Raw genomic sequence first — 26,815 nt, forward strand, 5'->3', positions numbered from 1 at the left:
GTAATGCAAAAAATACTGCTGTGATTCCCAGGAATAGATTCATGAAAACTTTTGGATCAGTGTATTAAAGCCATAAAAAGTTCATCCTACAGCCTTCGGCTAGGATTTTCAGTACATACAAAGGAACATTTTTGTCCAAATTTATAATAGAGTTCCCTTGATATTTTCTGATAATCCCTGCCTTGCTTCTCACTCACTGTCATGAAAATCACTGAGTAGTGAAAACACAGGAGCTCTAAGGCTTTAACCTAACAAGATCCTGAAAGTACAGAACTCCAGCGATCCAGTTGAAACTCCTTAACCAAATGCTGGATGATTTGTATCTATTTTAATGTACTGGAGTGGTGGCATGTAAACAATTTATCACCTGATTTCTTAAAGCAGCTTTTTTTTGTCCCATTGTTTTCTTTCTCAATGGCTCTGGTTAAGATAAAATACTACTACATGTATTTTACATTGTCTTCAACTAATTGAAATGATGCTGCAGGTGTTTCAGTAGTCCATATTCAGTAGCTGGAAGAATAATGCGAGAATAAAATTTAATTAGTTATCATTGGTTGATCTGATTGAAGTGAGTTTTCTTCTTCTTCTTAAGTAACTATATAAAAAAAACCCCTACTATATAAAAAAAACTGAAAAATTCGTATATTTGAAGTTAAAAGCAATATTTTAAACTATTGATGCATGTAATGTTATTTTTGGTAGTGTTATATCTCCACAATTTCTTTTAATTATTCCACAAAGTCAATAACCATTGAAAACATGACGACTTTTATGTAGGAAAAGATGAGGGATCAATTAGGATTTATGGAACTGAAATTCATGGCTAAACTACTGAAAAATCTAGAAGCTAAATATAAGAGTTATATCAGGAAAAAACCCCAAAATTTTCATAGTGTTTAGCTTTGAAAAAGATGATTTTCTTCATACCTGAGAGACAATATGAAATGTGCAAAATTATTTGGAAATACTTGGAAATTTTCCCATTTTGTTGAGAAATGGTCATGTCATATAAATTAGAGTGCTATTAATAATACATGTGTTTCTTTATAACATTTCTTTATTTTAACTGCATTGTAAAGGTGGTACAATGGTGCAAGTTCATGGGCAGATCATGTAGTCAATGGTTCAGCTGAAAAATATGGGTAAGTAAAGAGTGTAGTGTTACAGATAAAGCTAAAATATATTTAAAATCTTTATAATAAGAGTTCATTTGTAATTGTACCAGTTGTCCTAATAAATGTATTTTTCTTTATGTCTTTCTTGACTCAGAACTAAGGCACTTATGTTCTAGTCTTTTTTTCCAAGATTAAACTATTTTATTCAGTTACAAATAGCAAAAGAACATTGCGTTTGCACTATTTTTAAAACTTGTTCTCACTGTTCTGGGCTGCTTTAGTGAAAAAGTGGTTTTTAATGATAATACCTGCCTACATTCACAGTGTTGGGGAATGTGTCTCTGAGACCTAATACTTTTTACTTTTAGAAATAATCCCAGTTCAAGCTGTCTAACCTATCTTCCTGTGTGATTGATGCATAACCCATGCAAAGTGCTGTGTGCCTTATAATCTTTAGTTCTTCCTAGTTGTAGCTGGTTGATCAAGACAGCACACAAATTTTTCTTGTTATTAGTTCTTTTACTTTACTGCTCCCCCCTCATTTTCTTCTGGCTCTTGCAAGGATTTTCTTTTTTTTTTTGCTTACTTCCTTTGTGAATGCGAACAGGGGAGAACATAATGACTGACAACTTGAAAATGAAAAAAATCTGATAAACCCCAGAAATAATTCTTCAAGATTTTAATGCAAGTTTCTCTGTTCTCTAGAAAGGAGAGGGGTTTGAGGGTCTTTTGACTCAACATTAGTGCAGCTGCAGAGACTTACTTGAGACCATATTTCTTCCCTAGCTTTTTCAACCAGAGTGACACTGTTTACTGGCTCTTCAATTTTAAGTGTACACCAAGGGCCGTGCTTATTAGTTCTCCCTGGAAAGTGCACAAGCATGTTGAAAATGAACAGCATTTAAAGCAGGCTGAAAAGTGTTTTGTGTAAATAAAACTTTTGTATTTGCTTTTGATAGTCATATGAGATAGTTCTAGTTACTAGTCTAGATACTTCTCTTGTCTTATAATTAGTACTGAATAGATGCTAATGTAGGTAAATATTAGATTACTATTTAACATAGTAAATATCTAAAAATAGATTTGTAATTTTAAAAGAAATATATTTTTTACTACTCTCTCTTCCCATTTAAATTTAGCTCCAAAACGATTTGGAAAAAGAAATAAAAGATAAAATCATTTGTTGTGAACCAATATGACTTTTAGGTAAACCATAAGGCATAAAACATATGTTAATAGAATAAAGACTACTGAAATGGATCAGAATCTGTTAAGATCAATGGATTTAGAGAATGCCTTTAACAGAAACTGAATGCTATTTTGCTCATTCGTAATTTGAGAACTTAAAAGATAATAAAGTCTTACATATCTGCTTCTCTTGGAATGATCTGATTGAAATCCTAGGCTCATCAAATGACAGAACTCTTGTTGACTTCAGAGAGGTGAGAATTACAGGGCTGTTGCCAACAGTTAAGAAGGTGGATAAACACACAGCTGTAGTATTTATATACAGTAAACTGTATCGTTGTAGCCCTGGTGGTGATTAAATATCTACCATATTATTGGTGCTTAAAAATGTCACTGGAGAAAAAAAGGCCAACTATGTATGTGTGCCATCTAGAAATAAATTATATTTAAGATCTGGGGAAAAAAATCCCACAAAAGCCATCAAGAACCAAGTACTTTTCAGATTTTTCATTTAGTACTGCACTGTACAAAAGGATATTTAAGTTCATGCTTAGTTTTAGGCCTACAGCTAATTCATCTTATTAGTCTATAATCTAAATTCTCTGCTGAACTGTATTTGAAGTTCAAGCTCTACTAGGAAATTCTTGTTTCTCATTGCTTCCCTCTCAAGCTTCTCTATTCATTGTTTTCTATACCACTATACTTCAGTCATTAAATACATGTTCATTAAAACTCTTGAATGTTCCTGTCATTGCTCATACATTATGATATAACATTCAAGTTCAGTGGATAAAATATTGTGTTTTGAAATGGGAAAATATGTGGAATAAATTTATAATATAGAGCTGAAACTATTATATTTTGAAATATTTCCGATACTTTTATGGAAGTTTAGATTATTATCTTGAGAGAACTGCTGCAGTATATTCAGTTATAAAACTGACCTGAGGCAAAGAAGGGGAGAGGATTTCAGCTCTCATCTTTGAGAATTTCTTATTCCCAGCTTTTGAATCCTAATCAACTTTATGATGATCTTCAGTGAATCATCTGTGAACATAGAGATATGTGTTCGTGTAGTGTGATTCTTTAATATGTGTCAATTGATGGTCTGTGTAAAAGATGTCAAAAGTTAGAAAAGTAGGCAAAATACAAGATACTATATAAGGTAACTGCCTATATAAGTGAAAATGTACATTACAAGTACCAGAAACAATAATGTAAAAAACACCTAACATTTGACATTATAGCAAAAATCTAATTTTCTCAGACTTTTAAATTATTAGTGAAAGAATGCCTACAAGTATTTAATGTTGTAGACACAGAATAAAAAAAAGAATAAATGTTAATTTGTTAAAGTTGGTGCAAGCTAAATAAATTGGTAAGACATAGGGCAACGTGTTTCTTGCAGCCATTGGTTCACCTCTGTGTAAGGAAATGGTAGTCTGCAAGGTTCATATGTTTTTAGAAATTACTTTTGAGTAAAATACTGGAAACTGATTCTTAAACTAGTTAAAATTAACTAGTTAAGTGAAATTAGTATTATTATTATTATTTGCTCGTTTTTTGTTTTTGCTCTCATTTGAATGTGGTTGCAAATAGTGTCACCTGGAAGTTAAAAAGTCTCTTTATCAAAAGGGTTCAACACTTCTTTTTGTTTAATATTGAGATTTTTTGTGAAGAAGAAATTACATATTTTACTATTTTCCTTTCAAATGTTCAAGTTGTTTTTGAATTCCTCAAAAATACACAAAATTAGTTAGGTCTGATTTTACAGATAAAGAGGATCTGAAATATTTCAGCACATCATTTCGGTCTTAGTTGTTCCAGAATTTGCTTTACTTGTTGGTTTTACTTATATTTGATTGTAGTAGCTAGTAGAAACCTCTGACTGCATCCATAGAATGATAAACTACTTCAGGTTGGAAAAAACATTGAAAAACCTGTCTGCTCTAACTCCCTATTTAAAGTAGGGCTTTGCTATTTCTCTGTAAATATATCAACGATGAAACATATTTTGGAGAGTAAATCTTTATAGGTGTAGATTTCTGTGCTTCCTGTCAGCATTTTTATAATTGTGCAATGCCGCCGTGCGTTAGCAGGACTAGATATGTCTACAGCAGAGTCACCAAAGTGACTGCAATGCCATGTGCAGATACTTAAGCAAGCTGACTTTCTGTAGATGTAGCAGTGTGCACACAGGAGTGTGGAGCACAGCGTGCCTGGAATTGCAGCAGAGTTCTCTGCTTTGTCTGCTTAGCTGAGTCAGCTGGTAGAAAACTAGTTCAAACACTGGTGTATTACAGTTTAGTCGTGCCTGTCAATGGCACGTAGAGATACTTGTAGCTATAATCAGGGTAATGTGCATGTGAATAGATCATATGAGTATATGCATGTATGTGTATATATTACATATATATATAAATCATGATAGAATATTACTGCAACACAAAAGTCTTTAAATATCTTTCTTTCCTTGTTTTTTTTTTTTTTCCTTAACCAAAGTGCCTAAAAGCATTACATTCCTGGCTTTTAAAAACTATAGCAGCACATAATTTTATATTGTTTCCCTAGAGGTATAGATGAGTGATTTGGTGAGTTATCCCGTCACCAGTTTATGTAGACATTTGACAGTGTACTGCTCCTTCCCATTTTCCATTGCAATATTTATGACTCAAATTTAAGTTTGCTTGGTAGTTGTTTGTAGACATGCTTATCTATGTTATGCTAACAGAGGATCTTGTGTCTGTGACTAAACAGCAAAGTTCCTATAGCTAGTAGAAGAATAACATGTCCAAGGATTGAAATCCAGCAGCCATCCACAGACACTGACAGGTATTGCCTTGTATATTAGCTGGGGATTGAAATTATGATAATTAGAAAGTGTATTGTTGTATTTTTCTTGTTCTGTGCTCAGTGCTTCTAGATGAAAAAAGATGAAGTAGGAGCTGGATTTTAGTGTACTGTATTCCTACAGCTATTCTATTTTTATTTCTTCAGTTTTTTGTTACAAGAAAAACCTAATACTAAAATTGTGATTGGCATGGTTTCATAGCTTGTACACAGTAAAAAAAAAATTAACATGGGCTTTCAAATAAATTGTGTTTTCAGTCATTCTGGGGTAAAAAATAACTTCTATTTGTTCTGTAAGCTGTTACAATTGCTTACTGTTGGAAAATGTTCAGCTTTTACAAAGCTTCCTCTATAGATAAGTTTAGATCAATGAGTAAAATAATTTGTTGAAAATTCTTTTTATTTGTTAAGAAAGTAACAAATCTGAAAAATTAAAAATTAGAAATGGTTATTTTCTGCATTGGGAAAAGAGTTAGTGTTTGAAATTTCCAGACTATGAATATAGAACAATGGAGATAAATCAGTAGATCAAATAAAGTGTGGTAGCACCTTTGGTTAGATACTGTACTGTAGTAAGTAGAGTTTGCAGTGGTACCTAAATACTATGAGATTCTAATCATAATATTTGATGGGTTTGGAATATAAAGTTAGATTGTGAAAACTCATAAGACTTTCCATGTATTAGTGACTTACAGGGAGCTCAGTCTCATAGGGATAGGTGGGCTTGGCTTAGAAGCAAACACTGCTGTACTCTTTCTTCTGTGGAGGGGAGAGTCAGCTTACAAGACCTGCATACTTTGACAAGGGAATAGACCATCTCACATGTTTTCCCTAGCAAAGGTAGAAGGATGCTACCACAGGCAACACTAAATGAAGGAGGTCATCATTTGACATTTCATTAACTGTATTTTCATAATGAAAGGTCTGTTAGCAAAGATAAACAGTGTTAGTGTACATTAAAATATTATATGGATGTTGAATAGTTTAACTAAGACTATCATATTTACCTCTTTAAAAATTAGGAATTTGTATGATATGATTTATAATGAGAAAAGAGGAAAGTTTCATCTAGATAATTTTTGAGAATGTCTTGAAATGATATCTGAAAAGTTAAGGACTTCTGTTTTCAATTTAATTTGCTCTCCATGCTTATGTCTGGATTGTGATATTAATGCGTAATTGTATTCAGTGGTAAGGGAGGACCTTCACTACCCAAGCATCTCGTTGGAATGATAGTTTTTCTTTAAAAGGGATAGTTTTTTTCTGAAGACTGGGATCATATATTACATGTGTTTACTGCTAAAAGAACAAAAGAATAAGTGAGGATGAAGAATAGACAGTAAAATTATCTGTTTAATTGTTCTTTATATGTATATGGTGTAAAACAACAAAGTGAAACTTTCAAGTGGAAGAAAGTCCACTTGAAATAGCCCTCCATTTGCTATGGTGCTTTTGAAGAGGATTGCAGCATGTAGCCTGGAACTTGAGAGTGACAACTCAGTTTCATCTCAGGATTTAACTTAGTCTTCAAATCCTGCAGTCTATAAAACAACAGCAGTGCCAAAGCTTCAAAGCAAAATGTTCACTGCCAAAATTCACGCTCTCCTTCACTTCTGGAACCCCTGATTGTTTTTCCTCTTAAAGTAAATGCCAACTGCAGATTGTAGCAAACCGAATATTTTTGAGGCCTATATCTGGTAGCATAGTGATTAGCTACACTGGCTCCATGATGATCCGCAGAATATGAAACCTGCACACTAAGTCATTAGTATTTATTCTAATGGTAAAAATACCTCCCTGCCTTCTAATACAGGAAATGGGTCAGATCTCTAACATCCTAAAAATATTTTTTTATACCTAAGAGCTTTTTATACCTAACGAGGCCTTAAGAGTAACAAGTGAGAGTCTTAACTTCTCCTGAAGTGTTTATGAGAATCATGTGGTTGCTACTCACCTGTTCCTCTCTACATCTCCTAATGGATGTTGAAAGAAGAGAGAAACAGAAAATTAAATAATACTTCTCACTTCCCCACCAGTCTCTGATGGTGTGGCCTAGCAGTCCTCCACTCACTGACAAGATAAAGAGTATTCTAGCTATGTGTGTATAGCAGACCCAAAGAAGAAAGTTTCTGTGGGCTCACTAATTTTCTTAAATATGTGGGTAAATAAGATAGGGGTGGGTTTTTTGGACCTTGGCCATATTCTCTTTTGTAATTTTGTTGAATTTAGGAATATTTTTTCTTGAAATTTGCTTCCATAGTTAAAGAATTTATTCCATGGTCATTTTTTTAACCATCATGCAGGTGGCTGACACTTTTCTCACCTTCCATAGCACTGAAAACTCTCTTTAACAGTTACATAAACTAAAAAGCATTCATATTAAAGCTAAGGTTGTGTTTCTTTGTCTATCAACAATGTAAAAGAAGCGAGACAGTGGATGTTTTTGCTGATGAAGCTTCCCATTCAGAAACAGAGCTGATAGAAGAAGAAGTGAGGTAATTTTGTCATGGTTTTGTGCCAGGCTCATTGTACTTTCCCTCCAATCTTTAGTGCCTCAGCTTATAATTACCATTATGTGTCTCACTGTGGTGTGTTCGCTTGTTAGGAGCTTATAGATATAGGTCCATGGTGTGTGGTATTATTCTGAATCTGTCTGTGGCAATTCCTTCGTTTGCTCTGGGAGTCCAATTATGACCTCATGGAAGGCCTGAAGAGACATTGCTTGTAATGGCTGTTTTATAAACCCATGCAGCAAAATTAGCCACTATATTGTTTTTCAATGTTCTTTAGAAATAAATGCTGTTACTAACATAAAACTCTTCACAGTGAGGCTGTGGTATGTCTCTCTCTTTCTTGATACCGATTAAAATTTGACTTCTTGCTACACTTAATCACCATCCAGCCACTCATTGTATTAACTGACTCCATTGTAAAAGGCATGACTTAGCTAAAGGAAAAGTCCTGAAGGGTACACGTTCCCCATTTGTATTCTGTAACCGTTCAGTTACTCAAGGAGAGCTGGGAGGACTGTGGATTTAAGAAATAGCTCCATTAGGGTATGGATTTTACTTTTAAAATGCCTTGATTTAATTTATTTTTGGATGTTGCTAATAAACATTACTCCTTTCAAACAGACCAATTACATTGTGAAAAAAGGTGGGGCTTGATTATTTTCTGAAAGGAATGGTTTGATTAATTGCCTAATAGTAAAAGACCAGACTGCTTGATCAAGAAATTCTTTTTTGCTCAGTCTAATTTCTCCCTATTGCATCTCTAATGATAACTTTTTCCATTGCTGTTTTAGTACAGTTCCATAGACTGTGAGTTAGGAGATTTTTTTTTAGTTACAAACCAAACTTTTTCTAGTTGTTGGAACCTTTGCAAGTACTAACGATGCAGGTTTTCATTGGATTACAGTCTGAGCACCACATATGAATCCATCACTATTGTCCAGTCTATATTTTGACAGATGTTCCGAGTTTAGTAATAATTAACAGTGCTACATGATAATTATAACATCTCAAATGTGGAGTTTCCTACAAACAAGAGTGCTACCTCTAGAGATAATGCAATCTAAAAAAACCCCTACTAATATGAGGGATAATGCAAAATTAAACTGCACAATTAAAATTAAACTGCACAATTAAATGAGTCCTAAACTTTAGTGAGACTTAATATTATGTCATCTAGTCTTTTCTTCCCAGGTTGATGTATTGATTGACACAAACCAACATTTTAATGTCAGGAAACAGACTATTGCATGGATAGTCATTACCAAGACATTGGAAACATTTCAGCCCATTTATCAAGAGCAAGTTATATGGAGCAAGTCAAATCATACATGTATAAAAAACCTGTATGTTATCAAGAAGTTCTATCAGAAAATTTACTCCCCCCAAAAATATACATAACAAAATGATTTGCTCCAAACCAGTATCATGCAGCATATTTTATAATTAATAGAAAAGTTCATCTGAGCTGCTTTTTGACTAACATTACAGGAATTGTGAAGCAGCAGATAGACAGCCATATCAAAGATCCAGATCAACAGAGCAACGTCCTATGCTAGAGCGGACCAACTCCCGCTCCCGATCCACAGAGCGTCCTGACTCAAACCTCATCAGGTCGATGCCTTCATTAATGACTGGAAGATCTGCCCCTCCTTCACCTGCGTTACCGAGGTGAAACAGACAAATCAATCAGACTAATCCCCTCCTGCCCCACCAGCTCACCATTTTATTTTCCCAGTAGCTAATTGGTATCGCCTCATCCTTAGCTGATCACTAGTAGCAATAGATACTAACCCTTTCAGTGCCAACACACTATTTATATTCAACTCTGGATATAATGGTGTGGCAGCCATTGCAAATCATTTGCTAGCTGTATTTAACTACATTTGTTTATGATTTCTCATTTATCAGGAATCCTGGATGGTTTCCCACATAAAGCACTTCATAACTATCATATTCTTCTCTTACAGAATGAGAAATTATTTGTGTTCATCAGACATCGCTTATGGAACAGCCATCATAACATCAAATGAAACTATTTTTTTTAAAAAAAAAAGTTTCTTTAGATGGACTGTACTAACTTTGTCTATTAATTATCATTTTAACCACCATTTTCTCTGACTACATTTTACTGTGCCATAGTCTGTATTGTTCCTGTTTGAGTACCCCTGATTGATATTTTGAGGATTGCTATGCCTTATTCTTAGCTTAAATAAACATAATACAATAAAAAGATGAGTGCATTTTGCTCTAGTTGATGTTCAGTAAAGCCTCTCCTTATTTTAGAACCGCAGAATACATTATTTGTTTTCTAAAAGTTACAGTCATTAACATCAAATCCCCAGTGAGAGTTAGAGTCAAATATCAGTGTCTTTTCTCAGTTTATTACTTTGTTTAGACAAATCCATGTAATCTCATTGCCACTTAAATGTAATTTAAGCAAATACATGCTGAGTAAAGATCATTGAATTTGACTTGTGGATAAATTTATGTGTATGTGGGTATTATATTCATATGTCCATGAATATGCACACAACACATTTTCTGGCTTGACTGTACGAACAAGTATCTTATGGATGTTCAGATCTAGTTTGGCTTCTTTTTCATGGAGAGATTTCTGTTTTTAATCAGGTCTTTTTCTGAAATGCGATAATAGTTTCACTCTGGGGCTGCAAGGGCCCCAAGTGATGTAAAGCCTACTTAGTCATGTTATCAGTTCTTGATGATATTTAAGGATGAATTTGTCATTTAAAGGCTGTGGTTTGTTTTGATATGTGTCTCATAGGTCACATCCTCGATCTGGGTCTGTTCAGACGAGTCCATCAAGTACTCCGGTGGTAGGGCGAAGGGGCAGGCAGTTACCGCAGCTCCCACCCAAGGGGACGTTGGAGAGAAGTAAGTGTGTGGTTTTATCCAAATTACTCCTGAAGGTTGGTTATATTTATTATTTTTCTTTTGCCATTAGAGTTGAAATCTATTGAGTTTTTGTGTACAGAGTTAGGATTTGACAGTAGTATTGTATTTTGTACTGTGTTTTCTTCCATTATGTTTTAATATCTACAATACTCTTGGCTGAAATGAATCACCAGCAATACACATGAACCAAGGTGGACTATTAGCATGATCCTGTTCCTTCTGAACTCAATAGGTGTTTTGTCATTGACTTCAACAGGCACAGGAAATGATCTTCTGTGTGTTGTTTAGTGATAAAATTCTGGCTCTTTTGGGAGTCGGGAACATAGTTGATCACTTGTGGGTTCACGTGTAGTGTATTAAAGAACACCGATATAAAACATCTGCTTCTTGAAACAGGAAGAGCAAGAAGAGAGGTAACAATCTTTAAAATGGAAAAGGTCAGAAAGATATTTCGTGATTCATGTTTTACTGGTACTCTGATTGAGCTTATCTTTAATGCTTGTTAAAAGCACTGGTTGATCGAGACATTTTCCAAAATGTTTAGAAACAGGGGTATATAAACACATTTTTGATAGCAAATATACATTCACCTTCATCTTCTAATAATTAGATGTGCTGTGCAAAATCAGTCTAAATGGCCATATACACTCCTTTTTTTAATCCTTCTTAACATGTATATTGTATCTTTTATAAAACTTCTGTTGTTTTTAACCCCTGTGCTTTGGTTCCTTTTTTTTTGTTTGTTTGTTTGTTTTGTTTTCGTGACTTTCCCTAGACAATGGAGACAAGGAGATAGAATCTTATGAAGGTCTGTAGATAAAGAAGGGCTTGTTTTTCACCTGAAAGCCTTTTTCAGAGGCTATATAGGGAAAAATAAACCCAACTGCAATTGGTGTTACTTGATTACACAGATACAGTCAGAATTATTGTCATAAATATTTAGTCTTTATTTTTAGACCTGTAGCTCATAAATTGTACAAGGTTCTGCATGAAAAAGGTATAAATAATACTATCTAAATATGATTGTCATTAGAAAAGTACCTAAACATGTACCCTTTTTAAAGACCAAGAATTTATGCTGCAGCAAATAAGGGCATTTCAGCTAACCTGTGTATGTATGTACCTTTCCAGGATTAGCAGATATTCAGGCACATGTTTAAATATAGGCATTTGAAGCTATTTGACATGTGTAATGTTAACCATGCATTTGATCAAAACAACGCTTTTATTGCAAACATATTATAGTCTGATACATTTGCTAAATTACAAGGTAATTTTCAAATAATATAGGGAAAAAATTAATTAAATTAATTATACCTTTCAAAAAGGTATAATATTTTTGCTAAAAATTAAATCCCCTTATTTTTTGTAACATTCAAACCATTTAAGTTACTTAATAGCAAGCCACAAGATATCAATTGCAGTCCTTGGTTATTCCACTGAGGGTCTTTATGTAGTATTACTGAATCTGTCTCATCAGACTTTTTAATTTAATATTTACAATGTTTACAGTATTTATTTCCATTTTGGAAACAAAAACTCCATGAAAAGAAAACTCTTGTTTTCTCAGGTCACCACCCTAGTATATTCATTTCTTTGTCGTCTTATGTGTTGTGAATTGCTTATATGAAATACAGTCTAGATATGCCAGGAAATAATCACATCTAATCACATGATGTTTATTGTCATTGCTGTATTTGCTTTTATGTTTTACCATTCTTCCCTACTCTTTGCTTAGTATATCTATTTAGACTGTGAGCTCCTTAGAGCAACAATTGTGAAGTACTGCATATTTTTACTGTGTTTGATTAGAGAGGGTAGCAGTCTTATTTATTATTTACTTCATAGGTTCTATAGAGAGAAATATAATAAATACAATAAAATAATTATTTTTTATAGGAGTGCTAGAATTGTTTGCTCTGGTAAGTACTGCTGGGACTTGAGGAACTCTGTTTTTCCTTGAAGACTGAGTAATATTTTCCTTTAACTCTGTCTTTTGAAAAAAAGTAGTCTTTTGGAAAATCTGGGTTATGGAAAATTGCCAAATCCAGAGATGTTGAAGTTTTAATGTACAATAAAAGCATCATCAGTGACTCAAGATACAGTAAATAGATAGATTTCATTTTGAATTTACATATATAAAGATGGTAAAACCTTTTAAAAATATATTCCATAGATACAGTTTTCATACAGAATTCTATACAATTTTCTGTCATGAATTAAGATCTTATATTCTAATACCAATGAAGTTCTCCTTTGAGGCTTTTTCTACCCTTCTATAGGATTTTCTAATAATTTTCTTCAAGGGGAGTAATAATTTTCTTTAAAAATAATAGTGCTCTGCAAGAACAGCAGATTACCTAACTTCTGTCAGTGACAAAACGTAATTAAGATTAATAGCAGTCTTTTTACTGTGGAGAATTGAATTTTACAGAAAGTTATTTTAAGCAAGTGAAGTACCGGTTATAAAAACTTAAAAGTAATAGAATTGGAAACACTGACTATCGTAGAAGGAGTTTATGTCATTATTTAACAAATAAAGCATCACGTAAACCTGAAAGCTTTGTAGGCATTTGTGCAGATTTTAATGTGTTTTTATATGCCCTTGGGTTAATCAAAACGGTTGTCTATTGTTGGGAAAGCCTAATGACCATACCAGAAAATGTCATTGTCACAGAACAGACCTTTCTGCTCTTATAGAAGCAGAGGCATTTCTATATTGCTTGGAAACAGAGTGTGAAGGTTAACCTTTTTGTATTTTGAAATCAATGATTTTATTGTTGACCAGATTAAGTTAAAATCACACTGAAGAAAAGAGTTAATAAAAGATACATTATAGACAAAGAGGAATTTGAAGTCATCTCATTTTTTAAAAAAAGAGAAAAAGAAAAAAGTAAAAACTTATCTGTTGTTAACTTCTACAGTAGTTTCATTTAGTTTGCATAGATTTGAATAATCTGTATTTGTTACAGGGTTGAAACTGCATACCTTTTCTTAAAATGTAGTTGAAGAAAAGCCAGAACTCAAGTAAAAATAAGGGAGTAATTTGCTGTTGGAGATATTTTTTTGCTATAGTGCAGTACTCAGTAGAATGTGGAATATGGTGTGATTATGGCTGTGTGACTAGAAATGGAAGGGAAGGAATCTATAGGGGGAAAAAAATGCCCCTCTGGGAAATGGCTTTCCTAATTAGGATTAGAATTAAAATACCTTGATTTGAGTTAGATTTAGTTCCATGAACTGTGTTATGTAGTTGCAAGATTTTGCTCCAGGGCATGTAGGTATCCCCAGAATACTTTATTTCAAAATTCTGAAATAACCAGAGAGCTTTGTTCATAAGAAATCTAGCTGTGAGTAGCTGCGAAGGACCATTCCTATCTGTAGTGTGTTGTCTCATACATACTCTCCCACATACTCTCTAGGAGAACATGCTTATCTGTATTGCATTTACAGTCTTTTTTCATCACGGTATTTTGGCTAATTCCTTAACTTCCCACTACTGTGTTGCTTCCAGTGTCAGATTTACCTGTTCAAAAGAAAGACTGAGTATTTATGAAATGCATGTAATTATCTTATTTACCCAAGGTATACCATAGCATCTAGGCAGTTTGGGTTTTGCTTTAGCCTTTGTTAGCTAAGTATATTTTCATGTTAGGTGGTTGGAAAAGAGTTCTGAAAAGATGTCTGGGACCACTTAAGTTTTTTTCGACTTTTCACTACTGAATCACCAGAACACTTTTTTTTTTCCAGCTGAACATTTGCTTGTATATCTTTAAATTGTGCTAGACATAGAGCTATCTCATTTAAATGAACATTTGTAGGAAAACAGTATTATTAAATTGAAATTGGTTTTAGCATGTGAAATGTTTATTTACTCTTAAGTGTCCTCTATTATTAGCACTACAGACAATAAGTGAATACTGCAATATTTGTAGTTCTTAAGGGTTAATGTGATTTTTTGCATTTATATGTGGCTATAGTGTATTTCCTTATTCTTACTCGCCTTGGTAGAAGGATGAAATCAATCATTGCTTGTTGCTAATTAAAATGGAACACCATAAAGTGCTCTTGAAAGTATTCAGTATTCACCCTTTCAGTTTGTTGTTAATTACTAATCAGAGAGAATTTTTTCCTAATATAGATTTTTCCTTTTCCTGTTAAAAATAAACATAGCCCTTTCTTTCTTCATTCCCACAAAAAAATCTCCCAACTCTCCATCCAATCACAAAAACTAGAAAATTATGTTAGGTAAAGAAATGTAATAAAACCTTAAAATATGAAAATAAAGTACTCAGAAATTTAGCAAACAGTAGAGCTCAGTGAGGATTTTCCCTTCTATTTATGCTTTATGGAACAGACTTTAATTACACGATCTCATAATAATCTTGTGTCTTGGGAAAGTTATTTCAGAGGCTGTTAAAGCCTGACATTAATGCTGATTAACTGTCCTCTCTTAACTTCAGGTATGGGTGATCTTGTTCCAGAATAAAATTAGCTATGAATGGAATTAACAGGAATACTTGATTAGGTTTAATCAGGGATAGCTAGCAACCATAAGTCCAGTTTTTATATCTCTCTAAATACAATTTCAAATCTGTAAAAAGAACCATGTCAGGGTACTGTTGTAACTGATGCAGCATGGAGTGTGAGTTACTGAGGCAGTCCAACAATTAGGAACACAGATACCCCTGACAGAAACGCTCTTTATTTTAAGGGGCTTTATTTTATTAAGAACATTATTTCTTTGTTAAATGAGACATAGTTTTGCAAAATGAAAAGGAATTTTGTTGTGCGTTTTCCAATGCCCTACAGTTTGATGGGAGACAGAGAAAGACTATTTTAATGCAATTGCACAGGACCTGTATTAACACTGGTCATAATTCTATCATCCTCTGTAAGCTGTGATTTCGTTTTTAAGACTATATGATATATAGGTACTTTATTTTACAAAAGGTGATTGATCACATGTATATAATATAAGACAGGAGCTTGGATTACCTTCAGCTTGGCTATGAACTTGATGACTTAGTCAAACACAGCAGCCTAAAAAATGAAGGCACATAGCTTTGCACCCACCCATTTGTTTGTGTGGACACTTCTGTGGTACTGGCTGTATGATGTTAGACAACTTTGTGCTTGCACAGCATAACTTGCATCATGTGTGCTTGACAGGAAAGTAGAGAGAATAGCTTAGTTAACATCAGTAACAAGGGTTCCTTAGGATACTGCCTGAATCTACCTTGGATTTTTAACTTCAACAAAGAATTTGCAACAATACAAAAAAACCCTTTGGGTTTTACTTGTGGATGCTTAGTTCACCCTCCTGAGAGGTGGTAGAGACCTCAGCCCCTGAAGAATATTAAAACATTTTATTTGCATTGGTATGATTTCGACAGAAAAACTTGAACAAATTTTACCAAAATGAAGAGCTCAAGGTTCTGACCTTTCAAGGGAGGTCATAGCTTATCATTTTCTCTTGGATTGGTAAAAGGAGGAATTAAACAGCTTTATGAAATTTGGAGATCTTACTATCTAAGTCTGAGACCACAAAGGGCATAAAGAAAAATGACTGAGGAGTCATTTATGAGCTGTGCTCATAACATCCATTGTTTGTTTATGTTTCAGGGTACCAACATGCCAAAACCACTTTAATTCAATTCTACTGAAATCAGTTTTTTTAAAGTCTTAGGTACATCTTCTATACATTTGAGTGTATAGATGTTATCCCTGCTGAATATTTTAATTGGAATTTTCAATGTCATGATTTTAATTGGAATTTAAATGCCATGATTTTATCACAGAATTGTAGAGCAGAAATGCATGCAGAGGTTAGTTTCCATTGCACTGGCTTTGATTATAGCCTAAATTTCACTCTATTAACAATAACCTGCTAGAACAAGTAGTTTTTAAATTACTATTACATGCTAGCTAAACCTGAAGTTGAGTAATTCGATGAGCTATTTAATTGCGCATAAGTTTATACAGGTAATGAGAGAACTGAAAAGAATTCTGGGAACAGCGAACACAAAAATCAATAAGTATTCAAAATCTGAACCTTGAAAAACTACAATGTACTGCATCATGTCAAAACTGTTTAATGAATAACTGACATTTAAATTAAAGCAGGCATATGGTACACTGGTTGCTCATCTCGACGCTCTTCAGTATCATTAGTGTTGTCACCTTCTTGAGCTTTGTCACAAAAGAAAGTTTGGTTCGTTATTACTGACATAAAAAACATATTTGTGTTTCTTATAGTTAATGGTATTTTTACTGTTATTTCCAACTATTTCAATGTTCTCTAGTATTTAGATATGCTCTAGGCAACTGTAGATACTGGTGGAAAAGTATCTTCCTTTATGCCTTTTAACTACTATGAAATCCAGGTAAAAAGCATACTATTATCTGGGAAATTGAGGATATTTTTCCAAGCTGGAAAAGCATTTGCATTGTTTCTTCTGCACTTACTAAGGTACCAAGTGTGTCCACTTGTTTATGATTTATACACAATTTAAAATGTGCTGTTTGAGAATGGAGGCTTAGACTTTTATTCCTAGAAAAACTAAAGCAAAGTCAAGCAGAAGATACCTTTAAACCAATTATCTACAATATCTGTCTGTTTTCTCTACTTTGGTACTTACTGTCGGCTTTCCAGTGCTTCAAATTTTAATAAGAATTTGCAACAAGGGACAGTAAGGGCTGCATACAAGCATCATTACTTGCAGAAGGATCTCATTGGAGTAAACTAGAGATATTAATGAGAAATAGCACAAAGATTTATTTAATCTTTGATTCACTAAAAAGATAATATCTGCCACAGATTGAGGGTTTGTATGTTATTGCAGATGTCTTTTGTTTGATGTTTATCTTTTATTTGAACAGCTTGTAACAAAGCATGCATGTTTTTGTCTTGCTTTTTTTCCCCCTGTCATACCTTGCTTATACAAATGCAGCAGGAGATGAAGAAAACAAGCGTACTGGAGTTCAGGAGTCAGAGGTCGAGGCAGGTCTGTCTGACCACAAGTGCCTATCTCCTCTAGATATGATTTCCCCTGAGCACATAGGGAAGCTTTACCAGCCAGCTTGTCAATATATTGAGGAAAAAAACAGTGAATATTTATACCATTTTATGAGAAAACAACACAAGCAAGTTCATTGTAGCCTAGTTTATTTACCAGTTGTGAATGCTTAAAATAATACAATCTGAAAAAAGAGTCACCTAAGTTTTTAACTTTTTTTATCCTTCTCTGTGAAAGTACTCCGTCACTATGCTTAAGTAACACACTTAACAAATCTGGGTGGACATCTTTTAGATGTGGTGCTCTCTAGTTTGCATTTATTATTTTTGCAAGCAGGGAAGTAAATGCTATTGTATCATGACATGTTTTTTTTCCTTCGCTTGTGTAGGAAAACAGATTATGATGAAAATAGTAGGAAACTGCATTACATGGAAATCCTTAGACTATTTTGTATAATGTCCCTCATCCTGTTTGGAAGACAGTTCAGTTGGTAGTGGGATGAAAACTGATAGTTCTCAACTCAAATACCATGTGATTAAAACATAAAATTTTAACTTCTAATTTCAGAAAACACCCCATACACATTCAAATATATGCAGAGATCTAAAGATTTTTTTCAATCATTTTTCTGTTCTTAAGTTTCTTTCTCAAAGGAAGATTCATAAATGCATAAATTTAACTTTTACATGCATTGTTAATAGGTTACATTCTGTTATCCATGTCAATAAATGTCAAAAGTGGTGGAAGCATGGCATGAAAAATGATGAGCTGAGCAAGATACACATTTAGTACTAGCTGGTAGGAAAAATTACTAGCATACATATGTATGCCTAAAATGCTAAATGCTGCTTAAAAGTGTAAGTGCCTGAATCTTGTGCCCTGAACCCCCCTCCCATTGTTATTTAAGAGAAGAAAATACAGATTATTATTTTCTTCTACAAAACAAAGTCAGGAATAATTACTGTGAAGGACTCATTATTTGTTCAAAAATCTGGATGCTAGAGTAATTTCAAGATTTGGGAAGTGAAAAGAAGGTTTATTTTTTTTTTAATTGTAGTTCTCACTTAAGCATCCAAAGTGTCCTTTAAGATCTTTGCCTTCCCATTTTTCATTATAGTACAATTTACTTTTTTCTTGCTTTTGTTATGGTTTTGTCGCTGTGGTGTTCTGTGGTGTGTGTACTGTGCATTCTTCATTCTGTGTGCTTTGTGATAACTCAAGCATAGTGCATGGAGTTGTGCTCACTTAGCTTACGAAACATTTGTGTGTGCTTATAGTTCCACTGTTTGTCATAGTAGTCGATCCAATTGTTTATCATCATTGTCTATTTTTAATGTTGTAAAGATGAGGAAAAACATCAAACCCCACCTGTTAATGGGCGAAAAGGCAAGTTGATTATGATATTGCTTGTGAATTGTGGGTGCTTTAGAAATTTTACTTATTTTTTGCTGCATGTGTGCGTGTTGCTTCGTTCTGCTAGCTCAAATTAGTAAGTTCACGTACGTTCAATTTCAGTGTGTTGTTTTACTTCCTCTATATAATTATTTTCAACTGTGATTTAAAAATATTTCTTGGAATCAAAACCTCCAGATTTTTTATATTTTTACAGCTAACTGTATTGCTGAAGTTATAGTTTACATGTGATCATGTTGGCTATTTAAAACTAGAGGGATAGTTTCTGTATTTCTTCTCATTTTGGAATTTGCGGTCTGCCTTGCCCTAAGAGGCCAAGTAGTTTGTAGACATCTGCAAAATTGTCTGCATTGTCTTCCACTTTTTACCAGGTCTATATTCTTTTACATCCTTTGTGTATATATTTTACAAGTTTGGCACGTTTTAATCTGACTAGCAAAAATGGACCATTTTAATTATCATATGCTGGCAGAGAAAGTCTTACGTTATTAGCAATCATTTCTATTGTCTAGTTTGTATTATATTTGATATCCTCTTCTTTTTGAAATGCTGTAGATATAAGCATAATTCAAAGCACTGAAATGTTAACATGGAGATTTAGTTTTCTTATCTAAAAAATAGAACAAGAAAGTTGCAATGAACAGCTTACTTTGAAGTTTTATGTGAGTTCATGCTTCTAAATTGCTTTGATTGTTTTGAAGAAATATGTTACTATTTTTCCATGTACTTCTAAAACCATATTACATTTAGACTTTGTCTCATCAATATCTTCTTCCACTGAACAATGCATAATCTGGACAGTGACTTGGATTTATTAAAATTTGGATATTCATTCTTACACTTCCATCTCTACCAGAAGCCCACATGGGGTACAGACCCAGGTGCACTATTTTGGACTATTCCTAGCTCTCTACTCCCTAGAACAGTTAATTTAGCAGAGAGAATACAGAGCTCAGGAAAGCAGGGATTGAGTTTTGCCTCTGCTACTTCATTCTGTGGGAGGGAAAACAATTTTAATATGTCCCTTATTATCAGGTGTAGACAAGACAGAATGAGGTGCCTTTGCAGAGAGGGTGCCCTGTCATGAGCCCATCAAAGGAATGCATGGGGTCACCTCACTTACTCTGGTGGCTATGCCAGCATAGTCCTGAATGAGTTAAAATGCTGGGAATCTGCTGCTGTAATTGTAATGCATGGCAAATTACCAGATAGTTCAGTGTCACTCTTTTAAGATCTAAATTCCAGTCATAGTAAAGTTGTAGACTTTTGCCACTCATTTGACAAGGCTGACAAACCAATAAACTGTGATTTAGTCAGGCTAAAGCTGGTTTTGTTCTCAGTTTATCTTCTACTCCTTCAACAAAAACAATATTTTATATAATTAATTATAGAACCTGAAAGATGTCCATTGCACAATAAAACAAATTGTACTAACCTGTATTTAAGATCATTTCTTTTCATATTTTTATTAATTTCTCTAAGGTGTCCATTTCATACTTTAGAAATTTCTTCTTCAGAGCTCTTTTCTCCAAGAGAATAATCAGTGCCTAATATTTGATTTCAAATATTTCTTACCAAAACCACTATTCCTTTCCAATTTTCCTCAGGTCTTTTGCATTTCTCTTGCATGTATTTTGTATGATATCTTTTGATTATTTGAGTTCTTGAGTGTGGTGGTTTTACCCCCACAAAAATCCAATCTTCAAGCTTCCCCCCAGCTTCCCACAATTTACCTCAACACCAAAGAGAAATTTTCAGGCAGGCACACCTCTGTATCAGGGAAGGGAAATATATACATTTATTCCTATACAAATAAATACTGTACAAACTAAAAGCAGCTATATATATATACAGTATTAACACACTTCTATCATCCCTTGAGCCCCTCCCTCAGTCTTTCTCTCATTGGGGTATCAAGGAGAAGGGTTTCGCTGATCACCCCCCACCAACCTCCAGCTCTTTACTGAGGTCTTTTCTTCCTCACAAAGTCCAAGAAGAGGAGTCCATCCTCCTTGGTTCCGTGCCAATCTCTGCTGTGTGACTCTCCTTCCGTTCCGTAGCTGCTGCAGTTCAGCTTGGCTTGTCACGTGCATGTGTCCCGGGAATCATTCCTCCTCCGTCAGTTTTCGGCTGCCCCCAGCCAAATTTCTGCAGGGCACCCTCCGACCCTCTCTCTGGCCCGTCTCCAATTTCGCCTGGAGTTTTTTCTCCTGGCACCGAGCTGCCTTATCAGCCTGTCCTCTTTGGCTCAGCTTCGAAATACTAAGCCCTACATCCACTCCCACCTACAGTGAGGGGGAAAAGCCCCCACTTAGCTTTAGCTACAGGTGTTCAGTCCAGTTATAACTGTCCCGAGCTGCCCACAGCCTCGCTGCAAAGGGGGGGAGAGGGCTTGACTGAAGGCCTGCCTCTCTCCCTCTTACCTCAGCGGTTGTGAGTCTCTTCCCTCACAACACATACGCACTCCAGTGCTGCCTCCAGCCCTGGCTTGGCCAGAGCTGTGGGGCCCAGGGCCCCTCTTCCCGGGGGGGGGGGAAGGAAGGGGGCCCTGCCACCCCTGGGCCCTCACTCACACACACTCAGACACAACAGCAGATTGACTGCCAACTCTGCCAACTCTGCCAACTCTGCCAACAGTTTCCGGTTGTTGTGTATATCTAATTTTCCAGGAGCGAACAAGAAGAGCTGTGATTGGTTCTGCAGGGACCTCTAGGCCTCTAGGCACCCCCCCGCCCCCCAGCTCCTGGGGGGACAACTCAAGCTAAGACAGTGGGAAAAGGATCCAGGCAATTCTGTCCTTTACTGTCTTAATTTAGGGTGCATAGAAGATGATGTAGCTATCAAAGCAAAATTTTAAGCCTTTCAAGTTATCAGTTCCCTCACTCTCTAGAATATTTTATGGGATTACATTACAGCTTTGTCTATATTATGGGAATCAGAAATGCCTTCCATTCTCATCTCCCAGATAGAGAAGCATCTGGAGCCTATTTGTGTCTTAAGTCTGTAGCAAGACTAGACCCAAGTCACTGAGTCCTCCCCCTTTTATGCACTCTGGTTTCCACTTACATGGGAGCCCTACCACTCTGTGAGCAGTCTGGATGCACAGAGGAGTAGAACTGAAAGTGTACTGTATTCCAAACTTGTTGAACAGTTTAGACACAATCTAAAGAATTTATGTGACTGAAGCCAAACTAAGCAGAATAAAGGGGGCCCAGTCAAAGAAGTGATGACAGATCAACCTGCTTAACTGACTTGCAGAAGTAGTGTTCAAATACACTTTTTTGAAAAACAAGCATGTAGCTGTTATGCCAGAGGGCACTCTCATCCCATTGACTGACCCGAGCATCTTCTTCCATCTAAGACTATTTGGATTCCTGGAAATGGGGCCTACACTTTACCTGAACTACTAAATATGACTGCAGTGAGTCTCTTTTGTGCTTTCTATTCCTCTGGCCGCCTGACTCTCGGCTTCACTAAGAGACCACAACAGCTTCTAAATTTTGCATGAGGAATGATACTGAATGTGTTTTATGTGTGCTGTGAGAATACTTAACATATTCATATGTGTTATGAGCACCTAGAGAAATACTACATTTTAATTAAATCCTAGTTCAAGCAAAATAAGGTTTAAATAAGGTATAAATCTGTTCAGACTGTGGTAGTTGTAGGTAGGCATATAACTGCAATCTGCAGGCTGGGAAAATACTGAAATTAAAAAAAATACATCACAACACCACAAAACAGTAGAAGTAAAGTACCCATAAGATGCTCCAGGTAGAAGAACCTACATTCCATTGAAATTCATTATATCAGCAGCTATTTTACAAATTTAGCTCTAAAACTATCTGGGAAATATGACAGATGATAATGAGTCTAACTAATAACTTGTCAATAAATACCTTCAAATTTGATGTATTTATAAACATGTGAGGTTGCATCTTTCAAAACTACATCACAATATTGTGTAGCATTTCTAAAACATGGTAATGGGATGTCATTTTGTCTGCTTGTTAAACACAGTTTGGTTACTAATTTAACATTTTAATAACTAATGCGTAAAAATAAAACAGGTGTTTCGGTGCAGAGAGTATTTGCATGTAAAGATGTATGTAAAGATGCATGTAAAATTTGCATGTAAATTTGAGCAATAAGAAAACTTATATGTTATTAATTATTAGTAATTGATGTTCAGAAGAACCTAGAACTTTCTGAAGAAACAAATCTATATTTTTCGTCTTTGTGTAAGCCATTTCTTATATTTTCTTTATTGGTTGGTATTAATGCTTAAAACTGCTGGCTTAATTTCAGAATAATTTTTTGAACTAAATATTTTCTTGACATTTTAGAATTATGCCATGAGCTTCAGTCTTAACTGCACTGAAAAAGGGTAGAACACCTGTGATTGCTTGCAGAGCTTTTTTTTTTATGTGTGTGTGTGTGTATGAGAGAGATGCAAGATTATATAGTAAAAAATTATCTTTCTGCATTGAAAATGCTTGAAGGCTAGCTATAAGATTGCACCTTTTTCAGTAAATATAAAATTAACATAGAAAAAAGACCTCAAACCCTATACCAAGCTAAACCTTCTGCATTCTGCAGGGTACATTTGTAGGCTGTTCACATTTTCTTGCGTGCACAGAGTACTTGCTGACACCCAAGGAATGGTAATGCAAACTGAGGAGAGATTATGGAAGAGAGGTGTAGAGGAGAAGCTTGTATTTTACTCCACATTTATTTTGGTCATTACTTGTAATTTTCCTTGTTTGAATTCATTATTCATTAAATTCTGGAGATATTTTGGCTTCCTTGTGTTTACCTTTTGCAGCAGTATGAGGATAATCATACCAACACTTACTAAAAATCCTCTAGCCCAGTGTCTGGTCTTCAGCAGACCAGTTGTGGATGCTGGGGGAAAGGGATATAAGTAGGACAAGTAGAGCTGCTCTTCTGGGATGTTCCAAATACTCCTGTTGATAAAAGAGGTCAGCTGTATTGCATCCGTGTCCAACGTGTTTCAGGCATATAACCAGAAGAGGGAGCAAAACTGCCATATTTTAAAAACATGGCAAAAGATATGAAACAAACAAAGAAACCCTCCCCATGCCCCAAATGGTCCTGGGAAAAAAAGCCTTGATAGTGGCTTAAAAATAATATCTTTGTGTTATTTAAATATACGTTGCTAAATATTAATGTACTCGTTTAATGTACCATTAACTGGCAGTATTTTTTCTTCTATGTAACCTGGAGTATTAATGTTTTTCTGGTGTTTCTTCGTGTTTTACAACTCTATTATATTTATAAAAGTCTGATTTTTAGCTAAAGGTAGGCTATGACTTTAATGAGTGCTGTTGCAACAAGTGTTCTGTGGGATCTTGCTTGAGCATATCTACAATTTTTATTAAAAATAAGCATAGAAGATTCAAATCAATTTATTCCCCATATAGAGGAATCCACTAGTAAAACATTTTAAATATAAATTTAGAACAGAATTGACTAGATTTGCAGTAGGGAATATGATGAGAAGAGACTGCTATGGGACTAGGCTTAAGTGATTTATAGCTACAAATAATTCATGTAGCCATAAGGCCAATTTGAAGAAAGCATTTCTGTACTAAAGAGTAACCTACAGTGCACTTTCCTCTTCTTTATACTAATAACAATAATATGAAATGTTGCAGTACCTTTTATTGCTTACCTGATGACTTCCAAAGGGCTTTTAATGTATTCCAGCTGCAGTCCCAGGAAATGAAGCTTGAGGTTTAGGGTTTTTTTATTTTTTGTTTGCTCAGGGTTTTTTTGCAGAATCTGTAGTTCTGTAAGGATGATGAAATTGAAACAATAAATAATTAAGATATGTCAGAAATTTTATTGGAATGCTGTATTCATTAAAACAATGATACAAGTGATGCTTAGATAGCCATTTACGAGAAACAATTTATTTAAGACGTTATAACATTTCCTGCCATTCATTTGTTGATTCTGCATATTATTTTCATGTGAAGGGGGTGTGTGTGTATGTGTGCACATGAACATACGTGCAAGGTTCTGTCTGTGCCTTTATATTGTCCATGCTTTGCCAGCATTCAGGACAATCTTCTAAGAAGCATTTCAGTTTTTGAAGGAAAGACAGATCATCATGTCTCAGATAAATGCCTTGTCCTCTAATGTACAGGATTATTCTGTAAAATATTCTTCTATTGTATGGAGAAAAAAAATGTAGATCAACTGTTAATGTGCCAAAAAAGGAAGCTAAAAGATTATGTCCTCAGGTTGGCTGTGGAATGTTACTTGGAGGTCTTGGTCTGTGTTAGTCAGAAAAAGACTATGTGTGTTGTTACTTTTTTCAGATATTGGATGAATCTAGTTTCTGTTACATTGGGGTAGAGGAGTATCAGCACTGTTTTACTGAGGCACCTGAAGGTTTCCCTGATGTAGGAATGACATCAGTTTGGCATAAAGTCTTTGTTGCTGACTTTGTGTCATTTGGAGTTGGCCTTGGTCCCATTAGCAGCATGCTGGTGGTGCAAGGTGGGACTGGATTCATTCCAGATATAATTTAGTACATCTGAGATGATTCACATAGCATGATTTTAAGCCATTTTCTTTCACCTAGTAGAGGTTTGACACAGCTGAGAGTATTTCTCTCTGTGTGAACTCTAGAGATTGATGGCTCTTTTTACTTTTCTTAGGGACTTTGTTTTGTAAAATAAAACTTGTATGCAGTGAGTTTAGCCTTAACTAATTATTCTTCTTCTATTCTTAATGCATGAGTTAAAGATCTTGAGTATCTGATTCAAAACAGTTTCTCAGCTTTTGACAGATTATCCCACAGTTTTAATGACTTCTTATTGGACTGCTTTGTGTTTAAGAAGCACTAACCAAATCCACTTTTGATTTATTTTTATGGTAGTTGTCACCATACATTACTAATAACGCAATTTCCTTCTGAGCATTCATTGCATAAAATTAAAAATAGAAAGAAGTTCTGAGGACTTTTCATTTGCAGTAAAAGATGACTAAATTAAGTATGTCCTAATGAAAAAGTGAAGACTTTATGATAACCTAATTAAAAGTCTAAAATGAGATATGCACCGATAAAAATTGGTTCACAGAAATTTTAGGTGCTGAAAAGGAGATAAAAGTTGGAGGAATTTAATGAAAAAAAAAGACAAATTCCAGTAAAAGAGGAAATATATATAAATGTTTCAAGTAAAGGGTAGATATGAAAAGGGCTATTACTATTTGTAGTATAGAGAAAACAAGGGAGGAGGGAAGCATTTGCATAAGAAAACTTGTCATCATTAGCATCTGGTGTTTTGCTGCATCATCCTGTACTTCTGCACATTGCTGCATCATTCCAGTTCAAACCCTGAGCAAACTACGGTTTCTAGGTTCTGAACTGAATCAGGAGTTCTGAAAAGAGCTCTGACTGAGAGTCAGGAAGAGGGAAAATCTGCAGAAAGCTGGCGTGGAAATCACTGGGCTTCCTGATATTCTTCAGCATTTAGATTATTTGTTATATATCCTGAAAAAATCTTGTGTTGTAGAATACTGTCTGCCTACTCTTTGTGTTATTCCAAGTATCATCTCCACTGTTTGACCTAAATTATAGTCTAATGGTATTTTTTTCCTGGAAGTGACTACTCCTTAAATGCAAAGGTAGTTTTACAGAAATCATTGAATTTTTTTAAGAAGACACTTCTGGACTCATTCAAGAAAAGGGAAGAATAAATGACGTCAGTAGATATTTTATTGCTAACCATGTATTTTCATAGAGGTAAAAGGAAGAATCACATTTTTT

The 26,815-nt window shown here is 34.7% G+C and overlaps 1 protein-coding gene across 50 annotated transcripts in view; it reads left to right on the top strand.

Annotated features, from left to right (window-relative positions):
* RIMS2 (regulating synaptic membrane exocytosis 2) overlaps nucleotides 1-26,815 on the top strand; it is a 448,206-nt gene that overhangs the window by 302,813 nt on the left and 118,578 nt on the right. For 26 of the 50 annotated variants that reach the window (XM_027657142.1, XM_027657165.1, XM_027657167.1 and 23 more), the window contains 4 exons: nucleotides 1,083-1,145; nucleotides 9,158-9,337; nucleotides 10,452-10,561; nucleotides 11,358-11,390. In XM_027657142.1, the coding sequence (XP_027512943.1) occupies nucleotides 1,083-1,145; nucleotides 9,158-9,337; nucleotides 10,452-10,561; nucleotides 11,358-11,390 (386 nt within the window). Of the gene's footprint in view, nucleotides 1-1,082; nucleotides 1,146-7,579; nucleotides 7,652-9,157; nucleotides 9,338-10,451; nucleotides 10,562-11,357; nucleotides 11,391-26,815 lie in introns of all 50 variants that reach the window. The other 24 variants (XM_027657177.1, XM_027657189.1, XM_027657172.1 and 21 more) reach the window with 7 other exon arrangements.

This window comes from Corapipo altera, unplaced genomic scaffold, assembly GCF_003945725.1.
Source record: "Corapipo altera isolate COAL_440 unplaced genomic scaffold, ASM394572v1 52b, whole genome shotgun sequence".
Lineage (NCBI taxonomy): Eukaryota > Metazoa > Chordata > Aves > Passeriformes > Pipridae > Corapipo > Corapipo altera.